Here is a 19,935-nt window from a genome sequence, read left to right as displayed (position 1 = left end):
ACACAGAATTTATTGCTAACATATCTATCCTAGATGAAATATCAAAGAGAGGCCTTATAGTGAAAGAAAATTATACCAGAAGGTTACTCAGATTTATAGGAAAAAATGAAGAGCATGGAGTATGGTACATTATGTGGGTAAACATAAAAGACTGTGTATTTTGTACATATATATTTTTTCTTTTTATGCCTTACTAAAACAATAAGCAAACCACTCTGTTACTGAGTTTATAACATATATGTCCATAATAGCACAAGGGAGGAAATAGGAGCTATACTGCTACAAATTTGCTAAGTTTTATGGGAATTAACACAATATTAAGAGTGAAGAAGACTGCAATAAATCCAGGAAGCATAATGTAATTCCTTAGGGCAACCACTAAAAATGTAACTTAAAAATATAACAGAACTTAACAGAGGACATTGCTCTCCCTATTGTGCAAATGAGGAAACGAGCGCTGGCAGGTGAAACCACCTACCCCACTGCGGCTGCCCCCAGAATCCTGACTGCACACACCAGGACCAGAGGCCAAGCCACACCTTCCAGTGGGGCAGGCGGAGACCTGCCCAGGCTGACTCCTCATCCATTAGGCAAGGCAACTATCCTAAAAATATTGAAAACTGTCTTCCAGTCTGTGAAAATAGTTTTCTTGACACCCTGAATATTTTCATTAGTTCTTCCACCCTAAAAATTACCAAGTAGAAGCTGCTGGCAAGAGTAAGAGGGATGACTTTTCAAGCAAAGCTAATTACCATCAGTGCCCAGTGAACACACACAAAAATACTTGTGTAGCCTCCCAGCACTCATGATAAGTTTGACTGGCATTCACCTTCTGTCTGCCTGAACTGTCTTCCTATACCTTGGGAGGGGCTGACTCCCCTTCAGCAGAGCTCGGACTGACACTGCAGGAAGCGGGGGAGAGGGTGCAGGGCAAGACTTCTCACCTCCATTACAGGCTGAGAGGGCATCTCCCCTGTTTTATAAGTTACCCCAATGCAGGAGGGAAGCTCTGGTTCCATTGCATATTACATTTACAGGAGAACTGAGCTGTGCTGGAAGGAGTTCATACTGTATTCCTGCCTGCTATATTTAATCCTGTAAAGATAAAATAACTGAATTATTTAATACTTATTTTTTGATAAATGCCTATTGATATTTATTGTGCTTCACATTTTATAAAGTGCATTTGTGAAAGTGGAAATGTAATGAACTCGTACTGCATGCCAGGGACTAAGCTAAGTCCTACCCTGTTTTATGCTATTTAGTCCTTGCAACTACTCCACGAGCTTGCTTTCATTCTTCTCATTTCACAGATGAAGTGAAGTTCAGAGGGGTTTAAGATGCATCAGATTGCTCCAAGCCAGGTCAACTGGATTTGTTCCTGGTTAACTGTTAAACTGGATCTCTCAGAGGGAAACATGTAGAAAAGAGCCTGAGACAAAAGTTGAAAGTTGATGCGTTTTCATCAGTTGAAGACATGTGTCTTCATCTCTCACATCTGCCAGACTGCAAAACCAAAGATTAGCAATGCTCTTGCTTTAAAAAAAAAAAAAAAAAAATCACTCCTCTTGACTTCATCAGGATGACAAAATCTCAGAATATCAATAGATCTGGAACTGTTCACAAATCATAATTATGAAGAGAAACTGTAACAGTTGCTGCAGCACAAAATCCAATATGGATTTCAATGACCAATTATTATTAATGAACAAATTTGAAAACTGAATTTCACCAAGAGCATTAAATTTCTCCCTGACACTAATGTGTGATAAAAATTAAAAATGATATAAACACGTTTTAAAGTCATCCTGGTGGCTGCTAAAAGGAGCCATTCATACGGCGGTTAGGCATTGTCAGAAGCCCACTCTGTAGGGTAGAAGTTTATATTAGCCCCCTATGTCAAACTGTTCCCTTGAAATTTCAGCTTTGGTTAGTCCTCTGTGGCTAACATAAACTTTAACAGCAGTTTTGACTATGGCAGCAACACATAACCAAGGAGCATTCTTAGTTAAATAAATGTAGATTATCTCCAGGACCTGAAGGAATCAATATGTTCCCAGTGTCCACACACCTATACTGAGAAAAATCTAACCCAAAGTTTAAGGTATTGTCAGTTTATGCAAAGTCCATTACACGAGTCTATTCTCCAAGCAGACATCTTCATATCTGGGGATCCTTTCAAATATGAAAATAAAATATTTACCTTTTTGCTATGGGGAATAAAAAGACATGACAGTAGAAAATACATCCTGATAGAAAAATAGTTAAAGTTTTTAATTCTTTAAATACCAAGAGTTAACATTTTGTGACTACCCTTTGAAAACAGGGTATTTGGGAACAATTTTGTTTTCAAAATCAATACGAATTGTTATTCACATTTTTACTAAAGACAACATTCCTTTCACAAATCACAAAATGATTTCCTTATAAAAAGAAGAGCAGCCAAGTGTTTGGTGGGTCTGTCTCTGTGCTTAGCTAAGTGTCTGTTAAATACAGTCCAGGGCTTCCCCCATCCACTCCGACGGGCTCCGTCGTACGGTGACACTTCACACAATGTGTTCCCTGAAGAACCATTTCTGATGATCCGAGTTGGTACAGTCTCGTAAGAGTGGTACGAAACTGTCACTCAAGTCCTTCCTCTCAGCCTGAACACATTTCTTGGACGGTACATGAAATAGAGAACCATCCTACAAAAGATAATAGACATTGTGCGTTCAAGAGAATTACAAGCAATTCCTGAGAAAGTACCTTTTCCTTAAAATGTGTTAAGTGCTCAGGGTGATTTTTATCATTTCAGGAATACTCATTGAGCAGTAAGTGTCTGCAGGTATGAAGGCAGCCCACGACCGTCTGTGCATACAGGAGAGGTGTGTGGAGGCTTGTGTCACGCTTGCCTGTCCTGGGAGCTCTTCAGGGGGTCCTCGACTCTACCGTCAGGGCCGATAGTGCCACCTGCTGGCTGTTCTGGGATCAGTCAGACCCTATATCTCCCCTCTTAATTCTTTGCGACCCTGTGGACTGTAGCCCACCAGGCTCCTCTGTCTAGGGGATTTCCCAGGCCAAAATACTGGAGTGCGTTGCCATCTCCTACTCCAGGGGATCTTCCCAACCCAGAGACTGAATCTGTGTCTCTTGCATCTCCTGAATTGACAGGTGGATTCTTTATCACTGCGCCACCTGGATCAGGACTCTATCTCACCCCTACTGATGTTCTTTTCCTTCAGAGTAATCAGGTCCAAAGGTCCTTTATTAATCTCTTCCACTTCTCTTAGGTCTCTGGAGGCCTCTTTCTCCTGTATTTAAGTGGAGAATGAGGGAACTTGGCTTTAGTCCCAGCTCAGCCACAGACCAGCTGGGTGAGGAGACAGGTCACCAGAGAGGAAACAGGGCCCGCAAACGATGCCAATGTCCAAACCCCAAAGGACAATGGCCCTCTCTAAGTCCTCTTCATCTCTTCTTTTCCCCACCTGTTGCTGAGCTCACTTTCCAAGTCTCTCCCCAGTTTCTGGAGTTAATCTTTCCCTCTATCTCTCTCTGTTGTAAGCTCAATAATATTAATCTGGAAAGCCCTTAAAAGTGTTCACAAGTTGCCTTCAGAATAATGTGAAAGTAAACAAATAAAGCATCCTTCCTGACACCCCTCTAAAGAAACTTGCTTAAATGTTCACTGAAATTTAAGATTTTTAAGATAAAATTTTAATGGCATTTCAAACCAATTTTGTGATTTCTACCTTGCATTACTCTTCTTTGAGGTCTTACAATGGCTTCCTGTTGGAAGAAAGAAGGGAAGGGCAAAACTTTTGGGGTTTACAGAAATATTTTCCCTATTATTTTTTGTATCACATAGCACTACAGTGCCTGGCTTTCCCAGGAAACCTGAGAATTTCATTGCTGATCTTAACACTTTCTACAATAAAATATATTCTGACTTCTAATTATACTTAGAATTAATTCATTTATAAGTAGTACAGATGGATCTTTCCATCCCTGGGGCCAGGCTGGGAATGAAAGCTCTTCATGGAGATAAAAGTGACCTAATTCTCTCTTTTGAATTATTTTCTTCAGATTTATGTCCTCAAGTGCTTTTTAGTGAGTCACTAGATATGACTGATGGATGAGTCCCACCGTGAGCTTCTTACAAATGTGCAAGAGGCAGTGCCTCTCAGACCTGAAATGACACCCAGTTCCAAATCAGCAGTGACTCTTCTGACGGAGAACCAACTCCATAAGAGAGGTTTTCTTGGTTATTGCACCACAAGTTAACAACGTACAGCTTTACAGCTTCCAAGGACTCTTTCTGGCTGCACATCTATTCTTCACTAGAGGTAGATAAGGCTTCGATTATTATCCCCACTTTAGAGCTGGGAAAGATGAGCCTTAGACAACAGGAGTGGCTTAAACTTGGGTCTAATCTCATGTCCTTACACTTGGTGGCCTGTTTCATTCATCTGAACCCCTGAATCCCAAGTAATCTCCAACTGCGCTGGGGACAGCTCCCCTTCCTATTCCAGTCAGCCACAGCTCAAGGTGGAAAGGGGACAGGAAAACTGACAGGGAGCGGACAGGGAGCAAAGAAGGGAATTGCTACTGGTGCTGGATGCCATGGGACCCCTCGGGTTCACTGTGAAGTGCCTGACCTCCTGTAGGGGCCGCATCCCTGAGACTTACTAGGGACTCACTTTACCTCCACAACCCCCTCTGCAGTCCACGGGATGGGGAGCCACAGAAGGAAGGCGTGAGATGGGTCGCCTACCTCCTGAAGGATGAACTTCTGGTCCTCTGGGGTGGTGTTCTCACACAGGTGCATGATGAGGACGTCTGTTCCTTCCACCACTGCCACGCAGCCTTCTGGCTGGTGGGTGTTGTAGCGTATTTCATTCTGGGATGTGTATTCGAAAAACTAGAAATGGAGTAGCCAACATGCACCAGTCAGCCTCTGATGTGCAAAGAGGGCAATCTTTAGAGAGAGGAAGGAGAACCTGGGGTTACCAGGGCATGGGTGCTGGGGTCCTCACACCAGCATGTGTCCCCGGAGCAGCCTGTACACCTCTGGAGAGGTGTGTAGCCGATGTGAATGGAGGGGCCCTTCTCGTTTGCAAGAGCATGAGGTGGGGGATGGCCCGGGTCACCCCGCACCTGCTGTGCCTAACCCCAGGCTCGTGCAAAATGGCAGGAAAGAATATAGACTGGTTCCAGCCCTTGAGGGCTTTCTGTGCCCTTGACCAGCCACTTCCCCTCCTTTTCTTCAGTCCTTTCCTCCTCCTTCCCTCGAAATGAAATGGATGCAACCATGCCTTGGAGACCACAAAGTGCTGTACACAGCAGACAAAGGACGGCTAATGGGAGGACTTGCTCTTCAGAGCAATGGTTTTCTTACCCTAGGTGCCTAGGGAAAATGCCGATTCAGGGTCCTGGTCCCAAAGAGGAAATGAGGGTTCCCTCCGTCTGAGATGGGGCCGAAGAAGCTGCACTTTCACACTTCTAACAAGACAGGCAGCTGCCCATCTGCCCCGCTCCACCCCCTTGCTTCCAGGAGATTCTAACACAGGTGACAGGTTCCCAAGGCACATGGAGTAGTGCTTCTGAAACGAATCTCCCTTGAAAACCAGTCAAGACTAGAGGTGGGTTGGGGAGGGATGGGGTGGGTCTGGGAATCTGCATTTCTAAGCTCTCAGGTAATGCTGATGGCACCACCTTTGAGGAGTGCTGTTCTAAAAGGGGTTGAAGAACCTGAAAAATTTAAGGCTGTAGGGTCTGAATTATGAAAGTTTACTGTTGACTATAATGGGGCCTAATATTCAAACGGAACCAGAGTGACTCCAGGTTAGAGGAAAATCTGAATGCCCACCCTTCGTCTCCGGTATCTCACACTTTACTTAGGACAGCAGTCTTTGAACGTCTAGAACCAACGCTTTGTTCTCTCCTGCATCCCCCCCTGGCCCCGCCCTGGCAGTGTGCCTGCTTCTCAGTCCAGGGTCCTGCTCCAGTACTCAGACCTTCCAGGTCTTGCTCCCCTGCCCCGCCTGCAGTTCAGCATTTAACCCAGACATATCCATCTGGGCCCTGACTGAGGAAACTGCCCTAAAAATTGCTTTGCAATGTGGCACTACATATCAAATCCTATAATTCCATATAAGATTTAATTCTGAATAAGTCATCTGAAATGCAGATCTGCTTTCCTTCATTTTTTCTTTCTGACCAAAGATGTTAGCAGCAGGGTTATTTATAATTACAAAAACAGGGAGGAAGGAATTGGTTACCTCAACAGTAATTAATACAGTCACACAAAGGACTAGCAAGAAGCTGTTATGGATGATGTTCTCAAAGGATGTCTAACAACACATGAAAAGTATGATTAAGTAATGGACACGATAGACTATAAAACATGCAGATATTACAACAACCATTTAAAATACATAATCCCAAGGTCATGCATTAAAAAAGATGGGAAGTAAATATATCCTAATTATAATGGTGGTCATTCTGGGTCTTGTCATTTACTACTTGCTTCTACTTTTTATATTTCCTAAATGCTCTATTACGAGTACATATTACCTTTATAACAAGAAATCACATATTCAATGTTTTAAAAACACACAGACTTCCCCTCATCTCCCTCTTTAAAGGCCCACACCGATGATCCCTTGAGCACAGGGCCTCCCGCTGTCCACTGTCCTTCAGCCTGGGAAGGTCAAGCTGTTAAAGCAGCAGCCCCTACCTGGTTCTGACCCATCCCGTGACAGCGGTACAGAATGACCTGGTGTCCTGTGATCTCGTGCTCATTGGGAGGGTTGTAGTCAAAGCAGTAATCTCTCAGTCCTTTGTTCTGGAGCTAAGCAAAACATAAAGGTGGCATTTGGTCCAGATTATACACAACAGGTTCCACCCAGGGCTGTGAAGGCAGGTAAATGGAGCGAGAGAAGTGGCTGCCTGAAGAACCAGTCTCAGAGCTAAAAGCCCCTTCCATTTCTAGTCTTAAACGTCTTTCCCATTCTATACCATAGGCAGGAATCATAACCCCCATTTTTTAAAATTAACTTTCACTGGAGTATAGTTAATTTACACTGTTGTGTTAGTTTCTGCTGCACAGCACAGTGAATCAGTCATACATATATTCAGTCTTTCTTAGTTTCTATTCCCTTATAGGTCATTGCAGAGGACTGAGAAGAGTTCCCTGTGCTATATAGTAGGTTCTTATTAGTTATCTATTTTATATATACAATTGTATGTATATGCCAATCCCAATCTCCCAATTTATCCTTTCCCCTGCTCTCCCTACTTGTAACCGTAAGTTTGTTTTCTACATCTGTGACTCTATTTCTGTTTTGTAAATAGGTTCATTTATATCATTTTTTTTAGATTCCATATCTAAGTGATATCATATGATTCATACACATTTTAGGAAGATAAATTTGAGGAGCAGAGAGATGAACTCTTCATGGCCTGAGAGCTCACACTGCTTCATGTCTCATTAGTGCAGGCTTATTGCTTTACTAGTTCAGTAGCTGGGTCGTCACCTCACATATGCACCAAGTGTGTGCTCAGTCCTGTCTGACTCTTGTGACCCTAAGGACTGGGCCCACCAGTCTCCTCTGCCCATGGAATTTTACAGGCAAGAATACCGGAGTGGGTTGCCATTTCCTACTTCCCGACCCAGGGATTGAACTGCATTTCCTGGATCTCCTGCACTGGCAGGTGGTTTCTTTACCACTAAAACCACCTGGGAAGCCCTGTGTACCAAGGAGTTCCTGATATTACATTATCTTCAAAGGACACCCCAGTTAAGAGACCTGGCACTTCTCAGATCAGAAGTCCACCACTGTAGACTACAAGGACAGTATAAGAGAGAGCCGATGGTTTGCACACAGGTCATACAACACATAAGTGGAGACACCTGAGTCTTGAATCCAGGACCTCAGAATCCAAGTCCCGTGCTCTATCACTCAATATTCTCTAATCTAAGGTCATCTCTAAGGTACTTTTGGATCTAAATCCCTTTAATTATTCTAAAAGCAAAAAGCCCTGGAAGGTTCCATGCTTCCACTCCCTTCCAGGAGCCTCCAGAAAGAGACTCAGTTCAGTTCAGTCACTCAGTCGTGTCTGACACTTTGCGACCTCATGGACTGCAGCATGCCAGGCCTACCTGTCCATCACCAACTCCTGGAGTTTACTCAAACTCATGTCCATTGAGTCAGTGATGCCATCCAAACATCTCGTCCTCTGTCATCCCCTTCTCCTCCCACCTTCAATTTTTCCTAGCATCAAGTACCTTCCAAATCCCTTTCTGGAGAGTTTAAGGAACCTTCCCTGGTGGCTCAGTTGGTAAAGAATCACCTGCAATGCAGGAGACCCAGGTTCCATCCCTGAGTCAGGAAGATCCCCTGGAGAGGGAAATGGCAACCCACTCCGGTATTCTTGCCTGCAGAATCCCATGGACAGAGGGAAATGGCAACCCACTCCAGTATTCTTGCCTGCAGAATCCCATGGACAGAGGGAAATGGCAACCCACTCCAGTATTCTTGCCTGCAGAATCCCATGGACAGAGGGAAATGGCAACCCACTCCAGTATTCTTGCCTGTAGAATCCCATGGACAGAGGAGCCTAGTGGGCTACAGTCCATGATGTCGCAGAGTGGACACAATTGACTAACTAACACTTTCACTTTCAAAGAACCCTTCACTGGCTTCTTCTGAATCCCACTCTGGCCCTGGCCTTTGTCCACCTTTGTCTAGCTTCGTTCTGGGAATAAGACTCAGCCATATAGAAAGAAGGAATCCATAATCCACTGGCTCATAAAACAGAGACCTCTATGTTCTTGAGGTCCCTTAACTTTGTGAAGGAACCTGGGAACAGGATAGGTGAATAATCAGGGCATCTTAGGTTTAGAAGAACTCAAATGTTATGAAGCCAAGTTGGTACTCTTGACCACCAAAGGACCTCAACCTCAGATGAGTTCCCAGATTCAAAAGAATCTGGAAAGAAAGAAAGAAAAAAAAAAAAAACTAAAGAAGAAAAGGGAGAAACCCCTAATGATTAAAACTTAGATTAATTAAGCTAACTCTATCAAGTTGGTGATAGACTTAAGGAATGATTTTGAATAACTTTAGAGCATAGTGTGTTTGACTATACCTTCTTAGTGAAATATATTCTATAAATAAATAGAGCTGCAAAGGAATCTTTAACTTTATTCAGGGTCACACTGTCAATGGGAGGGTGGAGCAGAGGAAAGGGAAAGCAGAAGAGGCAACATCTTCTCGGTAAACACAGAATCTCAGGGACAGAATTCATTATATCACTCTCTCTCTCTCTGCATTTCTGCATGTTTGAACATTTTTATAATGAAAACTGAAAATACCCTGCTTTGCAATTATCAAAACTTGCAGAATGGAACACCAGCTCTTCTGATGAACACCACAGAGCAGAGGAGCCTTCCCTAAGTTGGTGGAGTTCCAAGCAAAAGCCAAAGGTGCTGGACACTTGAGTTGACCTCATCCCACCAATATTTCTTCTAGGTTTTCTGAAATAACAGAAGTGATTCCTCTTCCTTACTATGGCTTTTGTGGATCCCTGAGTCGGGAATTAGTAACTGGTCCAGTTATTGAGATTTGAAGTCATGTGATAAGGACTTAGTTAAAAAAAAGACTTGGAAACACCAACTGATCCTCAGTTTCCATCTGTAAAACAGGAGGCTGTACTCACCAACTGAGAGATGCTTCCAGTGCTGACGTTCTGGACCTGAGGCCCAGACACTCAAGGGGAGAAAGAAGGACACTGGATGAGAAGGGGGAGCGCTATGAGAGAAGTCAGCTGTCCCCGCAAAGGGGCGTTTCTTTTGCAGGGTTGGTCACTCAGGAGACCAGGTCACTCCTGGAGGGCAGAAGCACATTGCCCAGCACAGGCCCACCTCGCTCACCATCCCAAAGAAGCCAGGCCTGTCCTCGGGCACGTGCAGCTCTGGATACACGGTATTCAAGAACCACTTGAAGTCCTTACACCCAAGCCTTGCACGGAGCTGTCTCCTCTCTGTCACATCCCCAAAAGGCTCCTGAGAAAAGGACAAAACGGTGAGCCCCTGCAAGCCACAGTGCTTCCTACTAAAGCCTTTCATTCGCCCAGTAAGCCTTTATTGAGCACCTATTGTGTGCAGAGCCTGCACAGGACAGAGAAGATAAGAAACAGTCTCAGACATAGTGGCAGCACCCCAGCAGGAGATACTGTTGCTCAAACAACGACATCCCCAGGTGCTCTTGCTGCAGGGAGGTGTGGCCAGGTGCAGGAAGGAAGGACACAAAGCCCCTGCTGATGGGTCAGGAGCTGAATCCAGGGGCTGCACCGGCATCCCTGGCCCTCTGTGGTCACAGACCAGCGGCATGTGAGTAGCACACGTATGTCATAGTGTTCTGATAGTTTTACCACTGATACCTGGACACTCACTTCCAAACAAAGGTAAGTATTCTAGAGGCAATTATGAATGAAAACTTTCTTATGTGCCCAATCTATTCAAGTCTAAATATATTCTTCCAATAGTAACAGCAAAATGCTACAATGATAAATACTTGTTTTATGGACAAAACCAATGATTACGAATTTTTGAATAATCAAATAAAGCGAGCATCTATTTAGCACAGCAAATGTACCACCATGAGAGCAACGCTGAGTGCAGAGATAGGACTGTCCCTGTGTTATGCCGTTAAATGGTTAAAATTTGACAAGTTAAAATATTTAACAAAATGACAACAATAAGGAAAAAGTCTGAATAAAATTTCAGGTTTCTGCTTATTTTCCAGAAGTTCATCTTTCAATGAGAGTCATTGTGACCTCATCTTCAACCAAATATCCATTTCAACATTCTGCCACTGGGCATTCAGACAAAAGGTGCATGAGTGCCCCTCTTTCTAACATATTATTCTTTGGGAACCGTCAGAAAGAAGGATTGATCTGTGGGTTTTAGACTGGGTGACAGGGAAGGGCAGATATTTCTAACTCGCAGCCTTGGGCAAGACAGAATAAGCAGTGACCCTGTAGCCCAGAGGCAGAGAAAGGCCACAGTGGAGGTCAAGGTGAGTGTCCACAGGGCTCCGCAGCACAGAGAGAGTGCCACTGGAGTAGACCCAGTTCTTCCCACATCTGCTACGAGCCCTTGGGCAAGTTCCTTAAATCACTCTCTCTGAACTTCAGTTTTCTCATCTACAAAATGAAAATCTCCAAGTTACTCTGAAGGACTGCTGTAAAGATTCACAAGAAGAAATTTACAAGTGGCCGGGAAAGAGGCCTTGGAGCCAACTTTCTTGTCTTGTCACGTGGACCCTTAGTTATGTGAAGATAGGTCAGTGGGAGCCCTGTCCTGGTGTGTGTGGAGGGTGGCCTGTTAGTGGCAGTGGGGCTCTCTGATAAAATGTTATTTTTAACACTAAAATCAATACTTGTGGTGTCTTCACACTTTCATGGTCATTCTCAGACATGAGGGTCCCACAGCACGCGCGTGTTCCCAGCTGAGGTTATAGCTCAGCCCTCGTCCTGAAAGCAAGTGTCCTGTTTACTACTTAGCACCAGGCTTCTCAGACTGTTCTGTACTGTGGTGGTGACTTCACTGTTTAAAATGGCCCCCAAGAGTGGTTAGTGCTGTCCAGTGTTCCTAGTGCAAGAAGGCGGTGATGTGCTGGAGGGAGAAAAGAGGTGTGTCGGGTTAGATTCACCTGGGTGTGAGCTCAGTGCAACAAATCAACAATATACGTTAAATAGATTATTTAAACAGAAGCACACATAAAACCAAGTTATGTATTGATCAGTTGATAAGAATGTCTACCTGCAAGAGGTCTGCAGTAACTTAATCCTGTATTTCCCCCGTGATCAATGGCTAAGTAGTCAGTCCCAAATTCAGTGATTGTGGTTCGGTGACTGTATGGAGCGTAATTATGGTAAGGAGTGAGAATCAACTGTCTGTTGTTTATTATAAGTGAAGGAATACAGTTTTCCTCTTGGGTTGTGAGCACCCGATTTCCTCTCTATTTCTGGAACCAGATCTACCACAGTAGGAGGCCAGAATCAGCTGCTTTTGTTTGGATGTGGCCAGAAGGAGTGTGGGTGTACAGGGGGGACTCACCAGGCGGGCCTGGGGATTGCGATGGTAGTAGAGCTCTTTAAATTCATCCATCCACACTTCAGCTGCGCGGACACTGTTGGCCAGGGCCTTATTGCGGGAGTAGGGAGCTTGCCTGGGGAAAACGTGGCCAACGTGCGAACACGGGTGTATCTCCAGGGTCCCCCCGCACTGCCAGATCTGTGCACAGAGTGGGGAGGAGGCGGGGTGATGGGGTTGAGCAGGGAGTGAGCTGCTGGTCCACAATGCCTACAGTAAGGAGGCTGGGCACACAGAGGTCATGGTGAACACTGCCAAGACCTCACCCTCCATGAGGCAGGTGGCCACTTCCCCAGAATATTCAGGACCAGGATGCAGTCAAAGAGCAAGAAAGCAGCCGCAAAGACAAGCCATCGGAACCCAGACCCCAAATTCCATGCACGAAGGCTCATGCACTTGACGCCTAGGAGCACCCACAGTGGACCTCACTGGGAACTCACTCACTTATTAGGTAAAGCACATGCTGATTACCTGGTCTCCTAGCCATAGAAGATAGGAAAGCAGCAAGTAAAAAGAGAGGTTTGGAAGGGGGAAAGGAAGAGCTTCTAGAGGCAGGCAGAGCAGCCTGACACCTAGGGAAGAGGCAGAAAGACTGTTAAAAGCACACCCCAAAACTCAGCACACAGCCATTTGGAGCCTTTTCACGGACATATGACCAAAGATAGCTGCTGCCACTGCTAAGTCACATCAGTTGTGTCCGACTCTGTGCAACCCATAGACGACAACCCACCAGACTCCTCTGTCCCTGGGACTCTCCAGGCAAGGACACCGGAGTGGGTTGCCATTTCCTTCTCTAATGCATGAAAGTGAGAAGTGAAAGTGAAGTCGCTCAGTCGTGTCCAACTCTTTGTGACCCCATGGACTATAGCCTACCAGGCTCCTCTGTCCAGACAAGAGTACTGGAGTGGGTTGCCATCTAGTGCTTATAATGGAGGGCAGGCGTGAGTCCTCAGTGGAGGGCCAAAGTCTTATTTATTAATTCTTTTAAAGCAGCAGACCATATAAGATATTCCTCAATTTGAAAATTTTCCATTTAAAAGCACAAACATCGACATAAGGTTTTGATACTTAAAATGCAAGATTCAGTTAACTAGGAAATCTACCAGAATGCTTAAAGCTTTCCCAAAGGGGCATCTATGTATCACACACAGCAGAATCAATGTATGGGCTTGTTACAAAATGCAGACACCCAGTCCCTACCATAAGTCTATCAAATCTGACTTTCCAGAGACCATGCCTATGAATCTGCCTTTTTAACAAGTTTCCCTAACAAATCTTATATATGTCAAAGTTTGAAAGTCACTGTGCCCAATAAACGGAGAAGGAAATGGCAACCCACTCCAGTATTCTTGCTGGGAGAATCCCATGGACAGAGGAGCCTGGTGGGCTACAGTTCATGGGGTCGCAAAGAGTCGGACACAACTGAAGTGATTTAGCACGCATGTGCCAAATAAAGAGGCTACTTTATCAAGAAGCCAAGCAAATTAAGGCTCCAAAACATGGGCTCAGGAGGCGCCTGTGTTTAAGTGCTGAGTCTGTCACGCGCTCTTTGATCTTGGGCCAGTCACTTCCCCTTCCACCCGCCATCCCTCCCCTCAGTAAAGTAAAAGAACTAGGTGACTTCAAAGAACTTTAGCAGCCCCAAATCTATTAAATGTGTAATTTAAGAGTATTTATAGGATGTGTGTGGCATTGTATTCTTTCAGGATTATTGGATAAACTGCCAATATAGAGGAAAAGTCCACCAGGCTCTCCTACCAAAGCCATCATTCCCAGAGAGAGACAAAAAACAGGTTAAGAGCGAGTGGAAACAGAAGACTGGGGTACTTACCCGAAAGGAGAATTCGAGGTTTTCTCCACCCCAAACTTCCATTCCTATATCATAAGACCCCAGGTATTCAAAGTATTTCTTACTCACAGCAAACAGCCCACCAGCCATCGTTGGAGATCTAGAGGCATGTGAATCATAATTTGAGGTAAGCAGCAGAAAATCATCACAGTTGGTTTCTACCACAAACCTTGAGTCCATTCACTCACATAAGCACATCCCGAGTTCACGCTCTCTGCCTAAGAGAGGCCAGCAGCTAAGATGGGCCAGCAGCTGGATGTTCCCCATAGCCCTTGCCCCATAGCCCCTGCCCTGCGGAAGTTCATGGACATCTCACTAGGCAACACAGAACTCTGTGGGGGACTAAGGTCAACCTGGGACCCTGTGGAAATACAGAAGAAGCCATGAGATAGGGAGGGAGGCAGGCAGGGCTGAGTTTCTTGGAGGAGGCATGGTCTGCAGAACAAAGGGGAGTTAGCCCAGAAGAGGAATGATTGGTTCTCCGAGAAGACAGGAGCATGACCACAGGCCTAAGGGTGAGTGAAACCCCTGAACTTCTAGGAGCACAGACAACAGAGAGAGATGGGAAGTGAGAGGCCGAGTTCTGAGAGGCTGGCAGGAGCCAGGCTGGGTGGCACTGCTCAGGAAAATTCTTAAGGAAAAGAAACAAGACACAAAAGGATAAATATTGTGTGATTCTACTTATATGAGGTACATAACATAGGGAAATCCAGAGATGGTTAGTTAAAAGGGGTTGGGCGAGGGGAGGAAAGTGAGGTACTGCTTCATGGGTACAGAGTTTCCATACAGGACTTCCCAGGTGGTGCAGTGGTAAAGAACCCACCTGCCAAGCAGGAGACCCGGTTCAACCCCTGGGTTGGGAAGATTCCCCTACAGAAGGAAATGGCAACCCACTCCAGTATTCTTTCCTGGAAAAATCCCATGGACAAAGTAGCCTGGCAGGCTATAGTCTAGGGGTCACAAAGCATCAGACATGAGTTAGCGACTAAACAACAACAACACTGGATGATGGAAAAGTTCTGGAAATATATAGAGGTGATGGTTGTACAATACTGTGAATGTGTGTGACGCTAGTGAATTGTGCATTTAAAAATGGTTAAAAGGGTAAATTTTATGTTATACATACTTACCAAAATTATTAAAATATAACAATATAAATCCACATATATAGCAAAGATTTTTTATCAAAAATAAACAAATACTCTGGAAAATGAAAAGAGAGGCAACGGCTAACCATCCCTCCCGAGAGCCTTCACTGACAAGTTGGCCAGATGCGGTAAGGCACTCAAAGAAGTAGCCCCCGACCTGATGACATCGATGGGGGACCGCATGCGGATCCTCTCCTTTTCGGGAACCGTGTGCCACGTGAACACCAGCCGCCAGTCAAAACCGCCGATCTGGGGCTCCCCAGCATTCCCCAGGTACTCGAAGGTGTTCCAGTCAATGACATCAATCACAGGGCACACCACCGCCGACTCCTTTTCATGGATCCTGGAAACAATCAGAACACCCTGACATTCTACCATGTACGGGCAGGAGGAGGACCACCAGGAAGCCTGAGAATCGAGTCTCCTCAGCCTTCCACTAAAAGGAGGAACGCCTGTGTGGAAAGGCCTGCTTCTTTTATTCCAGGTGTCTGCAGCCAGGTCAGCCCCGGCAGGTGAACATCATGGGGGTGCTGGGTGGAGGAGGGGCAGGTACAAGGATTCTAGCCCTGGTATGTAAAGTTCCATAGCTTCAATAGTCTGATTCCATCTAAAGATATTCTGATTAAACTTCAATCCTTCTATGAAACTCACAATGTCAAAATCCAAGCTAACTTTTAAAGCAGAAAGCAGACTTTCAGTTTCTCAAGACTGTAAGCGATTTCTTCCTGTAATCACAATGAAACATCTTAAAGTCAAGAAATAATTATTTTCTTATGAACAGAGATGCACCCAGACTAAAGGGTCTGCTTTGGAACTAGCAAATAAATTTTAATCCTGCCCCTTATTTGCTGTGTGACATTAGTGTTGTCATCTAACCACTCAGAGCCTGATGCCTCTGAAACAATAATACATACTTGGAGGGTTAATGTGGACTCCCCAACAGAATGTTTGTAAGAGACTGGCAGAGAACCTGGAACTACAGCTATACTTTTCTTTTAATCTTCTTTATGATTAAATGTTACATATAGTGGAAAATGTGATAATTTCTTGTTGCAGCCATCAGCCTGTGCACAGGCTTCAGTGATTCTCTCCACAATCATTCTTACAAGCCCAACCATCTTTCAGCAGGCTTCCAGACTGTGTTTCTTTGCATCTGACAGCACACCAGGAAGCATGAACTGAGACTGGACCATATGTGAACATTAGATTTCTCTGGATTATATTCTGGGGGCAGTTCTCTAGAATCTGCCTATAAACCCATAAACCATAAACTTGTGACTTGCATCCAGCAGGTTGGAACCAGGGGTAGCCTAATTTCTACAAGAAAGGGAAAACTGGAGGGAGCCAGTACTGGAGTAAAGGATTCTAAATCACAGTTAGAGAATGTGCTGGCCCAGTTGCAGCGGTTACTGGGTAGAGCTTCCTGGCATCTTGGGAGCCAGGGACCAGGGATACCAAACATCCCACAGTCCAGTCCTACACAGCAAAGAATGGTTCTGCCCCAGATATCAACAGCAGCTCACAATGCCAAGAGCACAACCTCGTTAATGTGACAACCAAGAACATCTTCCACTTTCAAAAGCCCCTAAAGGGAAGGGGTTACTGTGCCTGGCTGAGACCACACCTGAGGGACAGTCTACAGTCCAGTGTCTCAACTCTGAGGCATACCCAATTCCCCGGGGAGCTTTTGAAACATCCAGAAGGCCAGGAACCACCCCAGAAATTCAGATCCAAATAGTTTGCTACAGGACCAGGACTTTTTAAAGTTCCCCAGCTACTTCTAATGGGTAACCAGGGGAGAATCCCTCTGACTCCAGGTATGGAATAAGGATGTGATTATGTGGAATGCCACCTCACTCTCTCCAAAGGGTGGACTGGAGTGGATTGGAATTCCAGATGGCATTTATGCATCAGCTGAAGGGGAAAAGCGTGCACCCCCACCTATGATTTTAGATAGGACTAGAGGTGGCCCTCTGTAGGCAAAGTGCAGGCAGGAGGGAAGGGTGAACCCATTAGGCCAGATTGCAGAGGGAGCACCCAGCTGTCACTATGTTTTAAGTGATCTCAAGACTCTAGCACTAGCCTGAGGAACCCTGAGTCCTTGCTGCTGCTGAAGCCCATTAGAGCTGAGGGAGGAGAATGAGGCATCAAAGGTCCAGGATGGCAGAAGTGTCAGAGCAGAGCCTGGTCTCATGCAGGAAGGAAGGCGAGGGGGTCCCCAGCTCTTCCAGATAGACCTTGGCAACCAAGCACTGGGGGCCAGGGGAAAGTAGTTTCGCAAATGCACAAACTCTGATCTTCCAGCCCTCTACCCACTCCCCACAGTGGGGACCAAGCAGAGAACCTGCCCCTCCTTAGACATTCCTCTCGCACCTGGAGGAGCTCAGGGCTTGCCAGCCCAGCTCCTGATGCAGAATCAGTAGGATAGGGAGGGAAACAGGGAAGAGAAGAGAACAAAAGTCAGCCAAGGGTGAGCCGTAAGAGGCTGTGGGACAGCAGGAGAAATGGTGTTGAAGACGTGGCTGTATTTATGCTTCCATGACTCCATAAAATTAGATATTAAAAATAATATTTTATGACTATGGTGGTGGTGGTGGTTTAGTCACTAAGTCGTGTCCGACTCTTGCGACCCCATGGACTATAGCCTACCAAGTTCCTCTGTCCATGGGGTTCTCCAGGCAAGGATACTGGAGTGGGTTGCCATTTCCTTCTCCAGGGGATCTTCCCAACCCAGGAATCGAACCCAGGTCTCCTGCATTGCAGGTAGATTCTTTACCAACTGAGCTACAAGGGAAGCCCATATTTTATGACTATATTATAGGCATAAAAACGACCCAGGCTATATTCATTATTGTGATATTCACTTTCCATTCTGATTGTAAAAGAAATTATCACAATTTTTTGGGGGGTCCCTTAAAGTTTCACAGGTGGGCCCTAGGCATTGTTGGTACTGGGTGTAATGGTTACTGGCTTGAAGGAAATACATCAAAACATATTCTCTAGGAGTACAATTCTACGTGACTATTTTTTTCTTGGTTGATCATACTAAGTTTTCTACAATAAATGTGTAAAATAAACAGTAATAAAAGCAAACACTCATCTGGGGCCTCCTGTCTACTGGCATGTTCTAAGTGCTGGCTATATATTAACTAACTTAACTGCCTCCACAGCCCCAGGACATCCCCTCCACGTGGGAGGACATATCCCCTCCACGTCAGGGGCAGAGGCTCTGGCCGAGGAGCCGCTGAGCCCAGCACCCCTACCTCCCACGCCAGTTTGTCGGGGACCCCGCCACCCACAGACGCACCTCTGCAGCAGTGGCTCCAGCCACCCCTCATGGCACTCGCAGTGGCAGTCCAGAAAGGTCAGCACGTCGCCCTTGGCCACGGAGGCCCCTAGCAGCCGTGCTCGCACCAGGCCCTCCCTCTTGTTGGCGCGGATCAGGCGGACCTTGGGCAACCCCGCCAGCTCGGTGGCCAGGCGCTCCTTCAGGTGTTCTGCAGAGGAAGCAGGACAACGAGGGTCACCTCCACACATCCCCAGCCGCGTCCTCCCAGGGCCTCCCTCTCCCCAAAAGAAGACTAAATAGACACGAGCCTCCTTTGTTCTGCACCAGGGATATCCTCACTGTGCTGGGAATCAAGCCTGGAAGCCCCCGGAAGGCTGGGAGGCAGGGGTGGAGGATTCTAGAACCACTGAAGAAGGGTTCCTGCTCAAAACACAGGTAGGTACATCTGTACTCTTGTAAGGGGTGAATGTGGCATATGGATCTATCTCAATAAAGCTATCCTCCCCACCAAAAGTACCCTGACTTGTAAACATTTAAATAAAAGCACAAGAACCATCCATTCACAATTTTTCCAAAAAATTCTTATATGAATGTTAATTTGTTAATATATAATACATCATAAAATTTTAATTTACATGGAACTATGTCAACACAGATTTTATTTATAATTACATTAATCCAAATTTTCTCAGAAGCACAATTCAGTTGACACAGTAATAATAATAATGGTGGCCAACATTACAAGGCTTAGTGTGCTAATTACTACTCTCTGAGTGATTCACATAACTCATCCTATGAAGTAAGTACTACTGTGTGTGTGTGTGTTCAGTCACTCAGTCATATCCCACACTTTGTGACCCTAAGGACTGTAGCCTGCCAGGCTCCTCTGTCCATTGGATTTTCCAGGCAAGAACGCTGGAGTGGGTTGCCATTTCCTCCTCTAGGGGATCTTCCTGACCCAGGGATCCAACCTGAGTCTTCTGTGTCTCCTGCACTGCAGGCGGATTCTTTACCACTGAGCCACCTGGGAAGCCCCTACTACTACAGTACTACTACTGTACCCATTTTATGGATGAGAACATTGAGGCTAGAGAGGCTAAGTGATGAGCTGAGGTCCCAGACAAGAGAGCAGAGGGGCTGTGATTTGAACCCAAGGACTCAGGCTCGAGTCCACAGCCTTAACACTGCCTCCAGAGCTTTCTCCTACAGTCTCTCATCCTTATTAAACAAATCCAAAACTTGTCAGGAGGACATGCTTACCCCATTTTGCAGAAGAGGAAATGAGTTCTTATGAGCTGAAAGGACGGGCACACAGCTAGAACTGGCCCCAGGACTCCTGACTCCACACACAGGCCCTGGAACTAAAGGCCCCAATTCACATCCCTCAGTGGGTCAGGTGGGAACCATTCAGCAAAATAAAAAGGACAGCATCTCCCCACATTGGTTAATACATGGGTTTTGTCTCAAAGTCATCCTCAGTCATCAGTGAAGGGGAAAAGTTTGTAAAATG

General features: G+C 45.5%; 1 protein-coding gene and 1 long non-coding RNA gene across 3 annotated transcripts in view; one reads left to right on the top strand and one right to left on the bottom strand.

Moving 5' to 3' along the window:
* LOC147367232 (uncharacterized) overlaps positions 1-19,935 on the top strand; it is a 71,411-nt gene that overhangs the window by 45,067 nt on the left and 6,409 nt on the right. Inside the window, exon 2 of the long non-coding RNA XR_015169955.1 lies at positions 18,753-18,860. This is a non-coding gene — a long non-coding RNA (uncharacterized LOC147367232). The remainder of the gene's footprint in view (positions 1-18,752; positions 18,861-19,935) is intronic.
* GALNT12 (polypeptide N-acetylgalactosaminyltransferase 12) overlaps positions 2,248-19,935 on the bottom strand; it is a 32,035-nt gene continuing 14,347 nt past the window's right edge. The window contains exons 3-10 of one of the 2 annotated variants that reach the window (XR_015169954.1): positions 18,444-18,633; positions 15,294-15,479; positions 13,971-14,088; positions 12,104-12,280; positions 9,914-10,045; positions 6,719-6,832; positions 4,754-4,957; positions 2,248-2,687 (exon numbers count right to left, since the gene is read on the bottom strand). Coding sequence is in view for 1 of the 2 variants with exons in the window: in XM_086416055.1 (XP_086272181.1) it covers positions 2,547-2,687; positions 4,754-4,900; positions 6,719-6,832; positions 9,914-10,045; positions 12,104-12,280; positions 13,971-14,088; positions 15,294-15,479; positions 18,444-18,633 (1,205 nt within the window). In the remaining variant the exon portion in view is untranslated. The remainder of the gene's footprint in view (positions 2,688-4,753; positions 4,958-6,718; positions 6,833-9,913; positions 10,046-12,103; positions 12,281-13,970; positions 14,089-15,293; positions 15,480-18,443; positions 18,634-19,935) is intronic. The other variant, XM_086416055.1, reaches the window with a different exon arrangement.

Source organism: Bos grunniens, chromosome 8, assembly GCF_055505025.1.
Source record: "Bos grunniens cultivar Pamir isolate PY7600 chromosome 8, Bosgru_T2T1.0, whole genome shotgun sequence".
NCBI lineage: Eukaryota > Metazoa > Chordata > Mammalia > Artiodactyla > Bovidae > Bos > Bos grunniens.
This window is presented reverse-complemented; position numbering and strand designations above follow the sequence as displayed.